Source organism: Mustela nigripes, chromosome 4, assembly GCF_022355385.1.
Source record: "Mustela nigripes isolate SB6536 chromosome 4, MUSNIG.SB6536, whole genome shotgun sequence".
NCBI lineage: Eukaryota > Metazoa > Chordata > Mammalia > Carnivora > Mustelidae > Mustela > Mustela nigripes.
This window is the reverse complement of record NC_081560.1, coordinates 136,709,636-136,728,875: the sequence shown is the minus strand read 5'-3', so window position 1 is coordinate 136,728,875 and position 19,240 is coordinate 136,709,636. Positions and strand designations below refer to the sequence as shown.

The 19,240-nt window shown below is 50.2% G+C and overlaps 1 protein-coding gene across 6 annotated transcripts in view; it reads left to right on the top strand.

Annotated features, from left to right (window-relative positions):
* The first annotated feature begins 246 nt into the window (after positions 1 to 246).
* LRRC20 (leucine rich repeat containing 20) overlaps positions 247 to 19,240 on the top strand; it is an 87,474-nt gene continuing 68,480 nt past the window's right edge. For 5 of the 6 annotated variants that reach the window (XM_059397637.1, XM_059397634.1, XM_059397633.1 and 2 more), the window contains exons 1-2: positions 249 to 339; positions 6,088 to 6,232. In XM_059397637.1, coding sequence (XP_059253620.1) covers positions 6,151 to 6,232 — 82 coding nt within the window. In that variant the 5' untranslated portion in view covers positions 249 to 339; positions 6,088 to 6,150. Of the gene's footprint in view, positions 340 to 6,087; positions 6,233 to 19,240 lie in introns of all 6 variants that reach the window. The other variant, XM_059397636.1, reaches the window with a different exon arrangement.

Here is a 19,240-nt window from a genome sequence, read left to right as displayed (position 1 = left end):
CTACACGCCCGCCCTCCCCAGCGCTTTCCCTCCAGAAGCCGCACACAAAGCGGATCCACCCTGCGCACGAGAGCGCGCGGGCCGCTTTTCCGCGCGCCCCGCTCCCGGGCGCGGCGTGAGGACTGGCGCGCTGATTGGCTGCTCGCGGCCCGGCCTGCGGCCCGCTCCCGCTCCGGCACCTATCCTGGCGCGGCGATTGGCGGAGCGGCCGTGCGCGCACCGACAGCGGTTCCGCGCGCCCCGCCCCGCCCGCTCCAGCGCGCCACAGTTGCATGGGGCGCCGCCGGCGGCCGAGGGAGCGTGACTGCGCTGCGCAGGGCGCTAGGAGGCATTGTCGCTGTAAGTGGAGCAGAAAGCGGCCCAGAACGGGGCCCCACGCTTCGTGCCCCGCAAAGTAAATGCAGTCTGAGACTGAGCGCTGGAGGGCTGGGGGCGAGAGGGAGAGAATTGCCCCCGGTTCTGCAGCGTCCCCTCCCCTCCCCCAGGTCACCGGGTGGAGAGGGCAGTGGTGCATCAGCTGCGGCTTCTGCAGTGCCCAGGGGCCCGGCGCCGTGCCGGCTTCTGCTTGCAAACTGCGGCGGGACCCCGGCTGGCCCGCGAGAGTGGGTGCAGCGGTGGCAGGGAGTAGGGAGCCCGGGGAAGCGGCGCAGGGCCTCCGTTCCCGCGGGAGGCGCCCCGGCCGGGAGAAGCTGTGGTGTATTTCGTTCCAGAAGCAGCGCTGTCGGGATTCGCTTCCGTTCCGGGAGCCGCAGATGCCAGCCCCAGAGCATGCCTCCGGGGAGCGCGGGAGTCCCCGACCCTCTGCAATCGCCAGCTTTCGCCCCTCTCCCTGCTTTATTTTCCCCAGTCTCCGCCTGCCGCGCGAGCGGAGGGCCGGCGACGAGGAGCCATTGGCTGCGGGTTCCGGGGGGTGGGGTAGACGGGTAAGGCGGGCCCCTTGCGCTAGGCGCAAGGACCCCGGCCTGGCCCTGCGCACATTCCTGGGAGGCGCTGCCGGAGGATTCCTAGGTGCCCAGAGCGGAGTGTGCGCGCGGCGCTGCAAACCCCAAGGCTCAACACCAGGCGCCAGCCGGTCCCGCTCACGCCCCAGCGGGCTGCTTCCCTGGGGTGGGAAAGTGGGTCAACTCTGTCCAGGTCTCCAGGGCTTTCGGGGCTACTTGGATACCATCCAGACCTCCGTCTCTCACCTTCCCACCTGCTTCCCCACCTGGTGTGGCCGGAGGGACCCGCGGGAGCCCGCGGTGGGGGAGCTTGCACACATGGCCCAGGAGGCTCGAGTTGCCCTTCGGAGCGGCTGCCAGGCTCTAAAGTTCCCAAGTGACCACATGTAACTAAATATAGGAGCAGCTGGTGCGGACGGGGTGTCCGCAGCAGCTCCTCCAAACAGATCTTTGGGCTCCAGATAGGGCAGAGTCCTCACTGGGGAGAGCAGGAGCGCCAGCAGGGGGCTGCAGGCAGGGCTTAAGCAAAAACCACCCCAACTCCAGCCTTGTATCCCGGTGAAACTAGGTTATAGATCAGAAGGGCCTGTTGCCAGCTCCCACAAAGGAAGACCACTTTTCTGTTGTTTAATTTATTGTGTCCTGAATCACCTACATTTAATGCATTAATGTGGGAAATGCTTAACATTTGCAAAGACCTTTCTCAAAAGTTGTAGATCATTTGCTGCTCTCCAAACACTGGGAACTTTTCCAAACTCTGATCTTAGGCTGCTGCCCCCAGAAAACTTTACCTCGCTCCCTGCAGAGAAACAGGACAGAGTGTCTCCAGGGCCTATGGCCTCCTCCCCCTCCGCCAGTAGTCTGGGATGGATTGGCTAGCTGTCTCCCACCTTCTCTCATTTCTTTGGGTCCTTCTGCTCAGTCTGTGTCTCTCTTGCCTTCGTGAGGAGGGCACACGTGCCCCTTGGGCCTGGTGTCACAGCCCTACTAGCATCTAGCTATTCTTCGTTTCGTCGCCCAGTTTCTCCTAGTTGTGGAAGCTCATTCTGGCCTGTTCCCCATCTCTATAAATTTATTCCCCTGTGTGGCCCTTTGAGAAGGTGCCCAGGAGATGTTTGTTGGATTTAAACATTTCCTGAGGCTATGATGCCCACTCCGAGGAAAGGGGAGTTGGGATGTAGGGAGAGGGATGTATGGCTGGGGACAGCAGCCCTGCGAGTATGGCTTTGGAGCCTGGGCTGAAGGGTCTCCAGGACTTGGAGCACTTAGCCTTGAAATTAGCTAAGGCTTCCCTGCGGTCCCTTGGGGACAGTCTCTGACTTTCTTCTACTATCACTCTGCCTGTGGGTTTGGCCAGATGCCTCAAAGAGCCCAGAGGTTGAGCCTGTGGGGTTCTCCTGGGGCCCTGTAGTTGGGTTCCAGTTCCAGGAAGACTCCCTCGCATACTGATCGCTCCTGCTGGCCAGCATGATACTTCTCTTGTGGGATTGCAAGAAATGGGTGGCCAGAGTGGTGCTGACATGCTGAGTTTTGTTGACTCGTGTTTTTTTATTCATTTTTAAAGATTTTATTTATTCATTTGACAGACAGAGATCACAAGTACGCAGAGAGGCAGGCGGGGGTGGGGGGGAAGCAGGCTCCCCGCTGAGCAGAGAGCCTGATGCAGGGCTCGATCCCAGGACCCTGAGATCATGACCTGAGCTGAAGGCAGAGGTTTAACCCACTGAGCCACCCAGGCCCCCCTCGTGTTGTTTTTTTATAGAGACAAGGGTCCCCCCACCCTATGGGCTGCCCTGCCTATGGGCTTTTGCACTCTGTCCACAGTAGGTCCATAGCTCTCTCTGCCACTCAAATGTGATCCAGACAGTTTTCTATTTTTCTCAAAAACACTGTAAAACAAAAGAATAGCTTTATTTTTATTTCTACCCCCCAACCTCCTCTTTCTTGGGGTTTCTGTTACATGCTAAATAAATCTTGCTTTTTTTTTTTTCTTTTTTGTCAAAGAGGCCCAGTGTTGGGTTAGATCTGAAAGGAGCCGTTGTGAAGTTGGACAACCTCTTAAGGCGCCCTTTTGGGGACCCACTCCAGACTTTTGTCATCCTATTTATTCTTCCCTCAATCCAGGGCCTCCTGACCCCACCTCAGGTCTTATACCACACCTGACCCTGCCATTCTCCTCTCTCACAATCCCGGCTTTGCCAGAGTGACAAATTTTGTCATCTGACCTGAGAGAGGGACAGTCAGCTGGACTGTAAGAAGGAATGCTCCCTGAAGAGGGGAGGGGTTGTGTTAGGTGAAGGGAAGGTGGTTTCCTGGTCAGTTACTGCGGTTGGCAGTTTGGGACAGATGGCACCTGTCAGGGGTCTAGGACACATCTGTGTGGTACCCAGAGCATCCTCTGGAATGTAAGGGGCCCTTCCTACTAATGACTGGCTCTGACAGCCAGACCTTGTAGCTTGCTCCTGTTCCCACTTTGATGTCCATTCTCTGATCTACACCGTAGAGTGTCTTTGCTTGCCACCAGGGGTGATGTTTTTAATTTGATTGTCATCAGTGGGCTGTAGGGCCTGAGGCATCCCCTGCCCTGCTCCCTTCCTCCCCCAACCCCCCCCAACCTGGTGGCAGCTAGAATAGTAAGCATAGCGCCTGGCTGAAAGTAATCAGCCCAGACAGCCCCCCTCAGGGTTAGCACAGACCCTGGGCATCTTGGAGATCGACCTTCCTTTTCCCTTGTGCTGGGAGGCCAGGAGTGACTCAGTGATGTTTCCTAGAAAGCTGTCCATCAGAACCATAAGTCCGAGCTTTTTCCTTTGTTTCTGTCCTCTTCATTCTTATGCCCTATACCTAGTAGCTGCTCCATACGTGTTTGTGATTATGGATGATAAGTATTAGGGTTAGGGCAAGGCAGGAGCATGGTACAATAGGAAGAATCCTAGGCTGGGAGTTAGGAGACTGAGCTTTTTTGTCTTCCCTCTAGCTCACTTACCTCCCCTCTTGAGCCCTCAGCGTTCTCATTCATAGCGGTTAGGGTTAAGTCACCAAGATCCCAGCAACATTGCTGTGACTCAGGCTTAGGGGATGGTCCTAAGGGCAGCATGGTGGAGGTGTTGGGTTTAGTTTGCCATAGTCCTCACTATTCCCAACTATCCTCCCCTGGCCCACGTTATGCAAGTTGTCTACCTAGCACCATTGGACATTTGACTCTATGACCCTTCTCATTTAGACGCTGTCTTGGATTTATTTTAAGAGTCCATTGACTTGTATTTCGATTTGGAACCCAAGTGGTGGCTGTTGATCGTCATCATCACCATTGGGGTATCCTACCTAGACATCTTTATTCAGTTTGTGGTGTAAATTGTGGGGGAGGGGAAGCACAGTGGAGAGCTGCTCCCTGTGCCCAGCTGCCCACAGGCTGATTAGGGAGATAATTATGTATATTTTAAAAAGCTCCTAAGTAACCCAAATGGTTTGTGCTGTCATTAAGTGGTGCTGAAACTCAGAGGGAGGAGAAAACACTGAGGGCTGAGGCAATCAGGGAAAGCTTCCTGGAGGTGGAGAAGGAAATTCTAGTCATTCCTTAAAGATGAGTTCCACTGAGTTGTTTGTTCAAGTCACATGGGTATGAAATTGGGATTAGAGGCCAGTGTCCTATTGCATGTGTACTGTTTTATCCTCTTGACTAGAATTTGTTAAGACCTACATGTCCTGGGCCCTGGGCTGGAAAGATGTAAATATTTTTGTTCAATTCTCATATGAATCCAGTGAGGTATTACTAGATCTCTTACTCAGAGGAAGAAACTACAGCTCAGAGTAGTTAAAAATCTTTCCCAAGGCCCCTGAAGTAATAAATGGCAGAGTTGGGCATGAGGCCACCGCTCTAATTCTACTGCACTGTGGGTCTCAGACCTTCCGAGTCAGCCTCCGTGGTGAGATGCAGCCACGTACCAGAGTCACTCAGCAGATGGCTGGGCCTGGCCAGCCCTGGCTCAGCTTTGCCTGTCCTGCCTGTGTAGCTGAGCACATGTGGACTTTGATGTGGTGTCTGGTAACAACGGCGAGCGCTCCCCTTACCCCCTTCTCTCTGTCCTCACCTTCTTCGGCCTTTGACACTCAGAGCTGTCTTTGAAGCTGAGACTGGGATCCAGAGGCAAAAAAAAGGGCACTGGCCTTGGCCCCAAGTTCGTTCTGTCCCTGGGGTGCTGCTGCCCGTCTTGTGGGCGATTTTTATAAAGAGGTGAGCGCTGAATGTGGAGCTGAGCTGTTAACATTGTTGCTCACTTTGGACTTGGTCCGGCTCTGTGCCTTAGTTTCCCTCTCTGTTATCAAACAGGGAGTTGGAGACCTTTCTAGAGTCCCTTGTGTCTTTAACCCCAAATAGCTTTGATTGTGTTCCTCACCCTTCTTGAAGCCCCCCCCCCCCCGTGATCCAATTTCTCTTCTCTCCTTTCCTCGCCCCGCCCTGCCCTCTTCTCCCTCGGGTCTGGCAGATAAACTCTTGCACCAGGCTGATCATCACGTCTGCGGCTAAAACAACCGGAATCAACCCTAGCCTTCCCTCCTTGTTGACAGGTGGGAAGGGAATGCTTAATGACCCCTCCCCTCTCCAACTGTGATCTCTGACCTAGCAGGCCGCCTACATTTGCCTTTGTACCCCTACTTCCCAGCACTCAGGAGGTACCCAGCAGAGGCAGGTGCGGTGAGCCGGGAGCTGGGGAGCTTGTCCCTGTGGTTGTGGACAGGGCACCAGCCCAGATGCTGCTGGATGGAGGGACAAGTGTCTCTCCTCCACAGTTGGCTGCCCCCCCCCCCCGCCCCCAGCTTCTCCATTGTTCCACCTGCTCAGTGAGTCCCAGGCAGCACACACCTGAGTCCTCACATCTGCCTGGCCACTGTTTCAGGTCCTTGCCCTGAGTCTGGAGATGTCAGACGTGTGGACCCACGCAGGAAACTGGTTGGGCTGGGCTGCCCCCACCCTTGATGGGCAGATCAGCTGCACATGGCATGGTGTCTGGGCCTCCCAGGTGGAAGTGCGTGGCCTGGCATCCTCCCGGCAGGCTTCCTGCAGCCTGGGTCCCAGGGAAGGATGGCGTCGGGGGCGTGTCCCCAGCTGGGCGGCAGGCGCTTCATGGTCCTGTGTCTTCCCCAGGCACGGGCCCCCTTGTGAGCAGCAGACCGGCCTGGTGGCTGGCAACAGGACCCCCTCGCCTGCATGCTGAAGAAGATGGGTGAGGCCGTGGCCAGAGTTGCAAGGAAGGTCAATGAGACTGTGGAGAGCGGCTCTGATACCCTGGGTGAGTGAGGCCAGGGCCTTTCCAACTGCAGGGCGCCCCGTAGACAGCGTTTGAAATCAGTTTAGATGGGGAATTGAAACAGGAACAAAGAGACGGTATCAGCACCGTGTCCCGAGGAGATGCGTCCCATGGAGTTTTACTGCACTCGTGCTTGGTGTGGGAGCAACCGGGAGCCTGTGTACATGGCTGCCAACTCTGAGTGGATGTGTGCCCTTGGCCCAGGTGACGATAGCTGCCGCTGCCAAGGAGCCTGAGGGCTCAGGCCCCATGCAGGGGCCTGATGAGTGTCGCCATATTGAATCCTCACTGCGGCCGTGTGATGGCGGATCCCCGCCAAGCATGACTAGCCTTGGTCTTCGGATGAGGAGGCAATGGAGGGTCAAAGGCAAAGGGGGCTTTCCCCAGGCCACCCAGCCTGGAGGCCGCTTTTCATGCCACTTTTTACTTGAATTGTGTCTTATATTTTTTGCTTTGACTTGGTCATAGCATTTTAGCCCATACAATTATGCCAAGGCTTCAAGCATCGAACTGAATTCAACAAATATTTATTGACTGTTTGCATGTGCAAGGATGACACGCGTGTGTGTATGTGTGTGTGTGGCTCATGTGCTGGAATATGTGTACCCCTTAGAGCTGTTGACATACTGTGGGAACCCAGAGGAAGGGGAGCACATTCCTGCCTTGGGGGTTATGGTGTACATAGGGTGGGATTTGAGTGGGGCCTTTGGCACGTGGAGAGGAGTTCCATAGGCAGGTGTGTGTGCCCATGTGGATTTGTGTCTTTCTCTTCAAGGAGCATCTCCGTGGAGGTTATTGCCTGACCAAAGATCCAGACACTGGGACGGTAGAGCATTTCTGTAAACAGCCATTGGTCAAGTGTGTCTGAGGTTCCCAGGCAAGGTGTGGTGGTCTCGAAAGTGGAGGGTCACTCAGCCTTCAAGAGGAGCTTGGGGGCACCTGGGTGGCTCAGTCAGTTAAGTATCTGCCTTCTGCTTGGGTCATGACCCCAGGGTCCTGGGATTGAACCCCATGTCGGGCTCCCTGCTCAGTGGGGAGCCTGCTTCTCCCTCTGCCCACCACTCGTGCTCTCTCTTGGTATCTGTCACTATGTCTGTCTGTCTGTCTCTCAAACAAATAAAATCTTAAAAAAAAAAAAAAAAAAAACAGAGAGATGAGCTTGGTCACTGCTTCTTTCAGGAAGCCCTCAGCCCTACACCATCCACCCCTCGCCCTTTCTTCCTCTGTAACATTCATTCAGTGTCCCTAGAGGGCGGAGACTTTTGCCCCCATCCTCCAAGAGCCAGAGCAGTGTCAGGTACCTGGTAAGCACATAGCGTTTGCTGAACTGAGCTAAAGCAGAAGCATCTGCCGTGGCAGACAAACTTGAGGCTTGTGGTTGGTTTTGGAGGGAACTTTCTGGTGAGCTGACGGGCATGGGCCCACACGAAAGGAATTTTGGAATCCCAGGCCAGTTCCTGATGTGGTCGTACTTAGCCCAGCGTTCAAGGCTCTCTACCACTCATATGGCCTGGATTCGAATCCCCACTCCGCCACCCACTCATCCACTACCTTAGCAAACCTGCTAGCCTCTTATGTACCTGGTTTAGTAATGTCTATAATGAGGATGGTGCCTGCCTGGTCAAGGTAGGACCCAGTGGCCTGGTCGTAGAGGAGTTGAACGTCTTATTTAGCCTTGGCTGTCTTGACTGGAGCTCGGAACTTTCACAGGGAGGTGACTGGGTCTTGAAAATTAGGGCAGACTGATGGAGGCCCATTTGTCTCTCAGTGCCCAGCAAAGACACAGAATGCCAAGACCAGGCCCCTGGCGGTGCTTACACTTCAGCAGGTGGAGCTCTCTGGGGTCATGCAGTCTGGAGGTGCTGGGGTCGAAGCTGTCTGCATGTATTGAGCACCTGCTATGTGCGAGGTGCTGGGAGGCTCCCTTGGGCTGTGTGCAGTAGAGTTCTGGACGCGAGACCAGCCCACCACTGTGGGACAGAGAGCGGTGAGGGATACGAGGTTTCCTTGGTGAGCCAGGTCAGACATACCGCAAGTGGTCAGAGTTCAGAGGTGGGAGATGTTGAAGGCGTCTGGGAAGGCTTTCTGGAGGAGGTGGGCATTGAAATGGGTCCTGAAAGAGGTGCCAGCTAACCCAGTATGGTTCTCATGTAAAACAGCAAGCAATCTGATGCAACCTGAAACAACCAGCCCCAGAAAATGGCTTAAATAGATTTTGTTAAAGCTGTACAATGCCATTTGTGGAGCTACTAAAAGTGGTGCGTAAAATCTAATTACACGCTTGAACAAAGACTGGCATATTCCTTAGAACATAGGTTGGAAAAGGCAAGGATCCTCATCTGTAGAGATAGCGAGATGCTGTTATGTTAAACACGCGTATATACAGGAGAAGAAATGGAAAGGAAATCAAACAGGACACAAATGGATGTGAGAAAATACCCTTGGGTGCTTCCTGAATATTCTATGATAAACACATTACTCTTTTAAGGAGGGAATTAGAGATTTTAGGGAAAGGGCTACCTGTCACTGTAGGAGGTAGAAGGAACACTTCCCATCGGCAGATGAGAGTTACAGGGATCGCTCCTTCTCTCAGCCCTTGGATATGGATGGGGCTTTTCTGGCTTCTCCCCCTCTACTGGTTTCCCCAGCCTGCTTCCCTGTGCTCAGGCCTGGGGTGCAGCCCTGGGATGGCTGGCTCAGAAGCCGCAGGTGTCTGCAGGGCAGAAGATCCCTGTGGAGACAGGGAGATGAAGACTGGGCTGAGAGGGCTCAGTTACAGGCTCTCACCTTACTCCGGTAAGCATCATGGGCATCCCCCAGGCGCTCGTGGGTGCCCTCTGGAGCCAGGCTTGCTCCTTCTGCAACCTGAGTCATGGCTCCTGGCCCTGGTCTCCCCACCCCAGGCCTCTTTGTCCCCCTGACCCCTCTGGTCTGCTCCTCGGCTTGAGCTGAAGCCACTTTTCCCCAGCCCCTTAACCCGACCTCAGCACTTTCGAATGAGTTTGTCCAGAGGTGGTAGCTCTGCACAGTCCTCAGGCTTTCCTCTCCATCCTCTCCTCGTGTCCCCAAGTTAGTTCTTTGTCTTTGTCAAGGCCTCACGCCCAGTTGGGCTTCCTGGGTCCTCAGACCACTAGGGGCATCTCTCTGACTTCACTGTTCCCTCTGGCCAGTGGCTGGATCAGCAGACCAGGCCACCCTGCACCCCACTCCTCTGCAGGGGAAAGGCTCCTGGACCTTTGGGGATGACTTGTAAGAATGGATCACACTTGCCGAGGAGCGGCACTTGGAAAGGTCTGGGAGAGTATGGCTGGCTGGGACAGAGACGCTGGCAAAGCGGGTGGGAAGGAGTGCCCGGAGTGAGCTGCAAAGGCGGGAGCGGGCATTTCCCGGGCCTGCTGTGTGCTGGACGCAGAGGTCTGAGCCCTCTTTTCATCCTTTCTCTCGTCTTCTGTACTTCCTGCAGGAGGATTGCTGTCTGTGTTCATTTCCAGAAGATTCTGAGTCATTAGCTCTGGGCATGTTGCTTCCCCTCCATCCCTTGGGTCTCTTTTGCCTGGAATTCCTCTGGGGGCCTCCATTCTAGGATATTTCCTTTCTCTTCGTCTTTCTGCCGCATTCTGAGATCCGTCTGCCATTTCATGGTTTGCTTCTCCATTTGTGTTCAGTCTGCTCTTGAATCCATCATTGAGTTTTAAGGCTACGTATTTTATTTTCAAAAGTTCGGAGGGGAGGGCGTCGGTGGCTCCATCGGTTAGGTGAACGATTCTTCATCTTAGCTCAGGTCTTGATCTCAGGGTCATGAGTTCAAGCCCTGCGTTGGGCTCTGTGCTGGGTGTGGAGCTTACTTTAAAAAAAAAAAAAAAAAAAGTTCTGTTTAGTTCTTTTAAAAATCTGATTTTGTATACTCTATTTTCTCTCCAGATCTGGTAAGTGTTTTACCTTTTACTAAAAAAAAAAAAAAAAAAAAAATCCTATTTGAGAGGATAATATCTCATTCCCTTCTTATGTGTTAAAATCTATTTTTTATTTCTTTAATCATTTGACTCTTCTTGTCTTTTTTATCTTTTGTACTCCCTCTATCACAGGCAGTTCTCAGCAGCCCACGTCTGCTGTTCTGCTGACTGTAGCTCACAGTGGGTTGTTCCGGGTGGATTTGGTGTAGTACTAGACCCCTACCCTTGTCTGATGGAGCCTTGTGTGGGCTGACGGGCTGTCCTGCAGAAGGGCTGCCGTCCTTTCCCTCAGACACCTGCCCGAGACCAGGTTAGGAGCACCTCTTTTGTTAGAAACAATCTTTCTCAGCCCGAAGGGTTTCTGGGCCATAAGGGAAAGGAATAGTCAAACCGCACATGCACTGTGAGGGCAGGCCTGTGACTTTGTTTTCTTTCTTAATTCAGGGCCCAGGCAAAGACAAAGCAGTGTTCTTATTATGAAAAAGTGCATTTTATCCCTAGTCCATTCTTTCTCTGATGGCAGTCCTTCAGAACTCCAGCTTTCCATGTGCTCTCAGCTGCAACATCCCTCAGGCAGGCCCAGAGCAGCCTTCCTGCCCCCTTATAGGCCTTTCAGCCCAAGCCCCCAGGAACCCAGCCTCACGGCCGCCAGCAAAACATCAGTAGCTGCCTGTCGCTGTCTCATGGACAGTCCTCTCTCTCCACGCCCGGCTGATTAAACGTCGGGCAGTATTGTCAGCACTTGGCCAGTGTTGAACCCCGTTGAACCCCCGCAGTGACTCTGTGACAGGGGTGGTCTTAATAACCCTACTTTACAGATGAAGAAACCAAGGCAGAGCTTTTTAAATCACGGGTTTCTTAAGTGGTTGGTGGCACGAGGGCGTGCAGCTTGTCTCCTTGGCCTTGTGGCTTCTGAACTACACCTTTCCTGGTCTTCTAGAAGCTGGAGCTAAGGCTAAGGATGTAGGTGTTGAGAGATGGAGCAAGTTCTGTCCCAGCCCTGGGTGGCCTTTTCCGTTGAGGGCCACGGGAGAAGATGAGAACAGGGGCCCCTGCTCCCCGACGTGCTGGCCTCTCTACTCACACCGGGTTGGAACCACAGTTGGGTCTACTATGTTCCTTGAAAAGGAGGGAAGTTATTGGAAGCTTAGTGTCTGCTGGATCATTTACAATGTCTCAGGTCATGATGGGGACAGCCGCCATGAGCTGCTTCTGTTTATAGACAGATCCATGGACCCCACTCGAGAGCTTTGAAGGTGACGTCTCGGGGGGGTATGGTATCTGCATTTGAACATAAACCTTATATGATTCTTCCCTGCCTTGAATAAACCACTGGCTTATGATTTCCAATTTGGAACTTCCTTCTGGTGGTGGGTTCTGCAGGGCTGGGCAGGGAGGGGTGTTGTCTGGGCAGGGGTGGGTGGGTGTGTGCATGTGTGAGAGAAAGAGAATGAATGTGAACGGGGTGTGATCCATTCTCAGGGAACTGAGCAGCTAGGCCAGGAGCTGTGAGGTAGTCATGTGGGCAGACCAAAGCTAGGGAGGGAAGGGACACATCCCCCACTTCCCAACTTCCCTCAGATACCAGGCTCATCCCCACTTTGCTGCTCCTGCTCTCACCAGCAGATGGCGCCCTGTCACCGGCCAAGCAGGTGACCCGTGGCTGAGACGGCCTTGACCAGACTGTTGCTGGGCCAGTGTCAGTGACCCAGTCCTGACTCCCAGCCCAGCTCACATCCTGTATTTACATTCCTAGCTGACTTCCACAGGGGATCTGGTTTTGCAGCCCCTTTCTTGAGAAAGGGTATTCAGGAAGCTGGGTATTTAGGAACACTTAATATATACACTCACTAAATGAGAATAATATCTTCCCTTGCATCAGACACTGCCCCTTTTCAAGAAACACCACATTGAGCACCTACTGTGTGTACCCCACTTAGAGGAACCACATGATCACTAGTGCCCAGTCTAGAAGGGGAGGCAGACACACACACACACACACACACACACATACTTATGCTCTCTCAGGCACGCTATCAGGGGTGCCACCAGGGACTGTGGGGGAAGCAGTTTTTCTTGACCCTAGGCAGGGGTCTGTACACCATGGCTGGGCCCTGAGTCCAGGAGGCTGGTGCTGGCAGGGATGACAGGTGTGCCTGTAGCTCGGATGTAGCCTGGCCTGGGGCATCCTGAGGGTCATCTCGACACAGGTCAGCTCTGAATGTACGGAAGAGGGAGTGGGCTCTCAGAGGGCAGCCCTCTGCCAGGCCCAGGCTATATGTCTGTTCACCACAAGGGCTGGAAGCTTCTGATCTGTGTCAGCTTCCTGCCTCTCAGCTGGGAAGGCATACTGCTCTCACTATAATCATTTGATTACAAACAAATCTGTAGGTATTCCGTGTGCCTGGTGTACACAGCATGAGATCCAAAGGATAAACAGTGGGAAGCCAGGCTTCTTCCCACCCTGTCCTCTGTGCCCCGGCCCCTTCCTCTTTGGTATCATGTCTCGTGGAAGCAGAGGACTAGTTATAAGGCCCTGTTGGGGTTAGACTGGCAAGCTCTGGAACTGCTAGGGGTGAGGATGGTTAGCTGGGGTCCTGAGGCTTTTTCTGGACTGTTTTCCAGCAGTGGCCGGGAAGGGACTCCAAAACCTGACAGGCGTGGCCCAGGTCTCTCACTGGGCTTCCCTGAATCCCCTGCTAGAGCTTTGGGAACTCCAGTGGCCATGAGTCCCCACCTGTCCCCCACCTCCATCCCCTCTGTGGACTTTAGACTTCTGGGGGGATGGGGGCTAAGAGTGGGGGTCAGTGGTGGGTGACCTCTGGCATGGCCAGCCTGTGTCTTGCATTCTAGGTCACTGTAGTGCTCCCCACACAGGGGACGCAGCAGGCACCTTCTGGGTGCATGGACAGGTGCCCTCAGCCCCACCAGTGTGTGCTGACCACTCAGGGCTCCCCACTTAACCTGCTCCCCTCACCCTCCTGTCTGTGGAAAGGAAACTGTCCAGCCATGAGAACTGGTCCAACCCTGTGTGGGCTCTAGGGCGGCGCTGTGGGAGGCGGAGAGCCCTGTATCGCAAGGAGGCCATTAGCCAGGTGTGAAACACCAGGGAGAAATATGAACTGGGTGGATGAGTCCCACCTCTACTGTCTGTAGACGGATACACGCCCACTCTGGCTGAGCGCCTGTGCTGAGGGTGGCACAGAAGAGGGGGCATTGTGGCTGAGCCCCCGAGGATGGAGCAGGTGTAAGGGAGGGGAAGGCATGCAGGGAAGGCCATTCTAGGGGAGGGCGTCTCTGTGGACAAAAGATGTGGCCTAAGGCAGGCACTAGCAAGGGGGTCGGCAAGGCTGTGACCCGGGAGAGTAAGGGGAGCCCTCGAGTGTCACCTTCAGTAGTTTCTGCAGTGAGGTCCTATTTTCGATGCAAATGAACAGACCTTTTAGAATCTCTAAAAGCAAGCAAGAAAGTTTTACTAGAGTCCAACTTAGGACAGCTGTCCAGGAAACACGCTCTTTGCAGGGAAGAAAGTGCTCCGCAGAATAAAAGGTTCTTATAGGGCTGTATATTAGAGGTTCCGTACTTTTTACATCTTGGAGAAGCTCAAAAGATTGTAGATGAGCATAGAAGCAGGAATCACGAGTGCTATGATAAAGGACTGAGGGGAGTAGGAGCATTGATGGTTATCTCACTCATTCACAAAGGACATGTACAGTGCACATGTGGCAGGCTGTACATCAGACTTTTGGTTTGAGTCACATTGACTGAGAAAGGAATCTAAAACGGCTTTCTTTATATAGCATGCCTTTAGAGAGTTTTCCTGTCATTATTCTCCCTTTTGACCTATAATCTTTTGACAGAAAGCATTGAGGGTCATTGTCCTGCCCCTCAGTGCCAGGGTGGTTGCTTATCTGCCCTGGGCCCGTCCTGTCCCTCAATGCTAGGACCAATTTAGGTCACCTCGGAGTCTATGGGGGGAGGGTCAGTAGTGGGGCCTCTAATAGGGAATACTACAATTGATATATATTTTTTTAGTGAGACCAAATTGTCATGCAAATGTGTATGTGTGCTTTGTGGTGTATTTTGCCTTTACATTTTTGGGGTGTTGATTATAGCATAAATACAGAAATAATAATAAAAGCCCAATAATAACATTTGAAGTCGGGGCACCTGGGTGACTCAATGGGTTTAGCCTCTGCCTTTGGCTTAGGCCAGGATATCAGAGTCCTGGGATTGAGCCTCGCATCGGGCTCTCTGCTCGGCAGGGAGCCTGCTTCCCCCTCTTTGCCTGCCTCTGCCTACTAGTGATCTCTCTGTCAAAAAAAAAAAAAAAAAAATTTGAAGTCATCACCAGTGAATAGGTACAGAATTAGAAAGACAAAAAAAGGAAAAAAAAATATCCATCATAAGTTATTTGGTTGTTTTAAATTAGAGCATCTGTTTACCTTCTTTATGTACAGTCATGTGTGCTTTGTGATATAGTTAAGTTGATGGGCTTAAGTGGTTATTAAATTTTGTTATTATCTGTAATAATGTCCCTCACCAGTTATTTTCTGTAAATATTATCTCTTGTGGTAGTTGTAGTTCTGTCTCCCAAAACATTTGGTATAATATGCATCAATATTAACATAATTTTAAAAAGATTTTACTTATTTATTTGTTTGAGAGAGACAGAAAGAGAGCGCCTGCTCACTAGCGGGGGGAGGGGCAGAGGGAGAAAGACAAGCAGACTCCCTGCAGGGCAGGGAACCCAACATGGGGCTTGATCTCAGGACCCCAAGATCATGACCTGAGCTGAAGACATACACTTACCTGACTGAGCCACCTTGGTACCCCAATATTAGCATAATATTTTAAAAGATTTTGTTTATTTGAGAGACAGGACCTGAGCAGGGGGAAGAGCAAAGGGAGAGGTAGAGAGAATCTCAAGCAGACTCCCCAGTTAGTATGGAGCCTGACATTGGGCTCTATCTCATGACTTTGAGATGGTGAACTGAGCTGACATCAAGAGTTGGATTTTTTTTTTTAGATTTTTTTTTTTTTGACAGACAGAGGTCACAAGTAGGCAGAGAGGCAGGCAGAGAGAGAGAGAGGAGGAAGCAGGCTCCCTGCTGAGCAGAGAGCCTGATGTGGGGCTCCATCCCAGGACCCTGGGATCATGACCTGAGCCGAAGGCAGAGGCTTTAACCCACTGAGCCACCCAGGCACTCCAGCGTAATTTTTGTTAGCATCAGGCAATTCTATTTGAGTTGCAAAGCTAGTATTACACCCTATAACAGTAGCATTATGATGAAAAGTACTCTGGTTACAAAATAAGTCAAGGAGTATTACAGAGGTGTTTTATAAACCTTTCCAAAAAACCTTCCTTTTCCTATATACCCTATCTTATGGGCATAGGCATTTGTTTGGGCATAGCTATTATAGGCCAATCTGGTGTGAATTCTTGGTTCCATTGTTGTTCGGGGCATAACGATGTATCTTGCCTGAATTTGCAGATGTCAGTAGGTATTAGAATCCAGAAAGAATCATTGATTGATGAGGCCCATCTGTCCCCAATGGGAAGAACTCTGGAGGTATTTACAATAGTTCCTATTCCTATTAAGACATTGAGGAATGTCATAAGCCTGGTTGGCCATACATTTGGGTACCGAGGACAATAATTGAACATTTATATAAGATACAGGAGTCTGTAGTGGTTTTCTATAGATTAGGAGAGCTGAACATTTGGGGTTTCTGGAATTAGTAAAGAAGGCCATTGACCAGTTGTTACCTTGGAATCTTCTGGGTCATAGGGCAAAGTTAGATTTGGGAGGTGGCTGAATCCAGGTCACTGCCAGAGCAGCGTCTCTGAAAGATACCTGTGTTTTTTTCTTATTTTGTCTTAGGCCTTTCCATCCACAACATGGTTAGTGATCACATTGGAAATTCTGGCATGTTGGGCAAGTTTCTCCCCTTGTGTCTGGGAGCTTTTCTTAATAAATTATCACCTAATTTTATAGAGACACAAGGGTCAGTCCATTGAATGTTATATATAATGCTGCTTAAATTTGAATTAGATGGTACTTCTTGAAAGGTTTTTCCAAACAGAAGCCCTTCATAATGTATAAGCACCAGAAGCTAACAGAACGTTGGAGTGTGTCTAAGAGGTCATAAACATTCTATCCAAGTTCTCATTATAATACGGTACTAGGGGAGTATTTGAAGTTATATTAGTTAAATTCATGAGTAACTGTGATATTTTACCAGGGTGTAATAAAGGGGGAGATGAAAGCAAATAAGTAGGTTTTTATTGTCTTCTAATATTACAATTTAAAAAGAAAGAAGAATAGAATCGCAGGCCTGGTGCTGAATCTTGGGAAAGTAGTCTACTCTGATGTCATCTCCTCATCCTGGTTTGTAATTCAGGTAGCTCTGATGATCTTTAGTGGCCCGCCGAGCAATGGGCTCAGAGATTGTGAACGCGTGAGCTATTGTGGCTGATTTCCTTACATCAAATTTAGTTTGTAGGGCTTCAAGAAAAAGGGCAATTGTAGCTCTCAAATGATTTCAGGTCAAAAGGGCGGGAGAAAAATCAGCATGTTAGTCTGGAGAATTGTAGTCAGGCATTGGGGGACACTAGAAAAAATAAGGGTCTGATCTATTTTATAATGAATGGTATTAAAATCTAATATCTACAAAGATGTGTTATTGAAACATTTTCTTTCTATGATCACCCTCATTTTTACCAAAAATAGCCAAAAGAAGACAAATTTCTTCGTAAAGTAAGTCCAATGTTAACAAACTTGGCCTAATTTACTTTTATAAGCAAAGAAAGAATAGTGATTGACCATCTAAGTTCTTTTAAATCTATTTCTTGCTAGAATTTTTTATAAGGAATTTTAGATTGAGCTTTTAATAGCTTCTCAAAGCCAGAAGCCAAGCCAAATATTTGCCATCAGTTTGTCCACAAGACTTGTAAATTTGAGTGAATTCCTCTTCTCAGTTTCCCCCAAATATCATGAGGTTCCTGCATCTGTCAGGAAGTGATCTTCTTTACTCACCAGGTAAGATTGCTGGGAACTCTGTTAGCAAGATGTCAGGCCAGCATTTCCCAGGGGTTCCACTGGCTCCATAAAGTCAACCTCAGGTCCTTAAAGCTGAATATCTGCAACTATGCATCTTTCTCTAAATATGACCTTCCAGTTAAAGCCTTGGTAATATAGCCAAGGTGTCTTGTTAAGAGAACAGATTTTTTTTTGTTAAGATTTATTTATTTATTTGAGAGAGAGAGAGAGAGAGAGAGAGAGCTAGGGGAGGAGTAGAGGAAGAGAGAGAATCTTAAGCAAGCTCCACACTCAGTGTGGAGCCCGATGCTGGGCTCGAACTCACCATCCTGGGATCATGACCTGAGCCAAAATCAAGAGTCAGACACTTCACCAACTGAGCTACCCAGATGCCCCTGTAAGTTGTATCTTAAGAGAAAAAGTTCTCTTGAATCTGGAAGAGCACACATTAGAGCGAGCAATGTCTCAAAGAAACATTCATAGAAACTATCATCATCTTTCTCCGTTCATGTAGCCCCCGTTACTAATTCTTGTTCTGACTGAATACAGCTTTTCCATTAGTTCCAAGAATTCTTACCCACTTCAGTTTTGTGATCTTAGACATATTAGAAACCTGTATTTGTCAAAAAGGCTTTTTCATGAATCTCCTTGAAGATAAAATTGGCTTTAAGAGCATCAGAACAATAACAGAAAAATAAAAGAAGGACATGGTGAAATACTGGATGACAGTTCATTATAGTGTGGTTCACAAGGAAATGCAGTTACTTCTGCGACACAACATTTCAGTAACTAGAATGTGAAGAGATGACCTTATACCAGGACATGTTAAAACTTTAGGGATTTCATATAACTTCTGGAACAGTTATAGCATTTACTCATGCAATGTAACCTAAAAGGCTATCACCATCTGTTTGACAGTACTTCCCCTGTAACCCAACTTGCCGAATAAACAAGCCTAATTAGTCAAAAGTGTTCCTTTTTTTTTTTTTTTCGTAAGTAAACTCTGTGCCCCAAGTGGGGCATGAACTTAACGACCCCAAGATCAAGAGGCACATGCTTACCTACTGAATCAGCCAGGTGCCCTGATTAGTCAAAAAGATTTCGTTTAGAATTTGAATATTTGTTTGTTAAAAACCTCTGAAGGTTTTCCAGCACATACCTGAATAGGACTACAGATCATTACAAAACTTAATTTTTTTTAATTTTTAAAAAATATTTTTATTTTTTTATGAACATGTAATGTATTATTAGCCCTAGGGGTACAGGTCTGTGAATTGCCAAGTTTACATACTTCACAGCACTCATCACAGCACATATCTTCCCTAATGTCCATAACCCAACTACCCTCTCCCTCCCCCCTCCCCCCGGGCGAACCTCTGTTTTGTGAGATTAAGAGTCTCTTGTGGTTTAATGATCTGTGGCAATTATAGACCAGGGTGGCAACTATAGATTCCAAAAGCAAACACAGAACTTTACCTAGTTGTTAGCAAAACGTAGCTCCTCTAATATCGAGAACTTTTAGTTCTCTTAAATAATCAAATACCAGATAGACAAAGCTTAGGAACTGTAATTTTCTGGGCAGATAAGGAAAAAAAACAAAAACTTTGTTTATAATTTCTTATCAAGAGCAGACCAACAACCTAAGAAAACTTGGTCTTTTTAACACAGAGAAAGGCGGGGCATCTGGGTGGCTCAGTGGGTTAAAGCCTCTGCCTTCAGCTGAGGTCATGATCTCAGGGTCCTGGGATCGAGCCCCTCATCGGGCTCTCTGCTCAGCAGAGAGCCTGCTTCCTCCTCTCTCTGCCTGCCTCTCTGCCTACTTGCAATCTCTGTCTGTCAAATAAATTAAAAAAAAAAATTATTTACGTATTTGAGAGAGAGCACACAAGCAGGGGGAGCAGCAGGCAGAGGGAGAGGGAGAAGCAGGCTCCCCTCTGAGCAGGGAGCCCAACGAGGGGCTCAATGCCAGGACCTTGGGATCATGACCTGAGCTG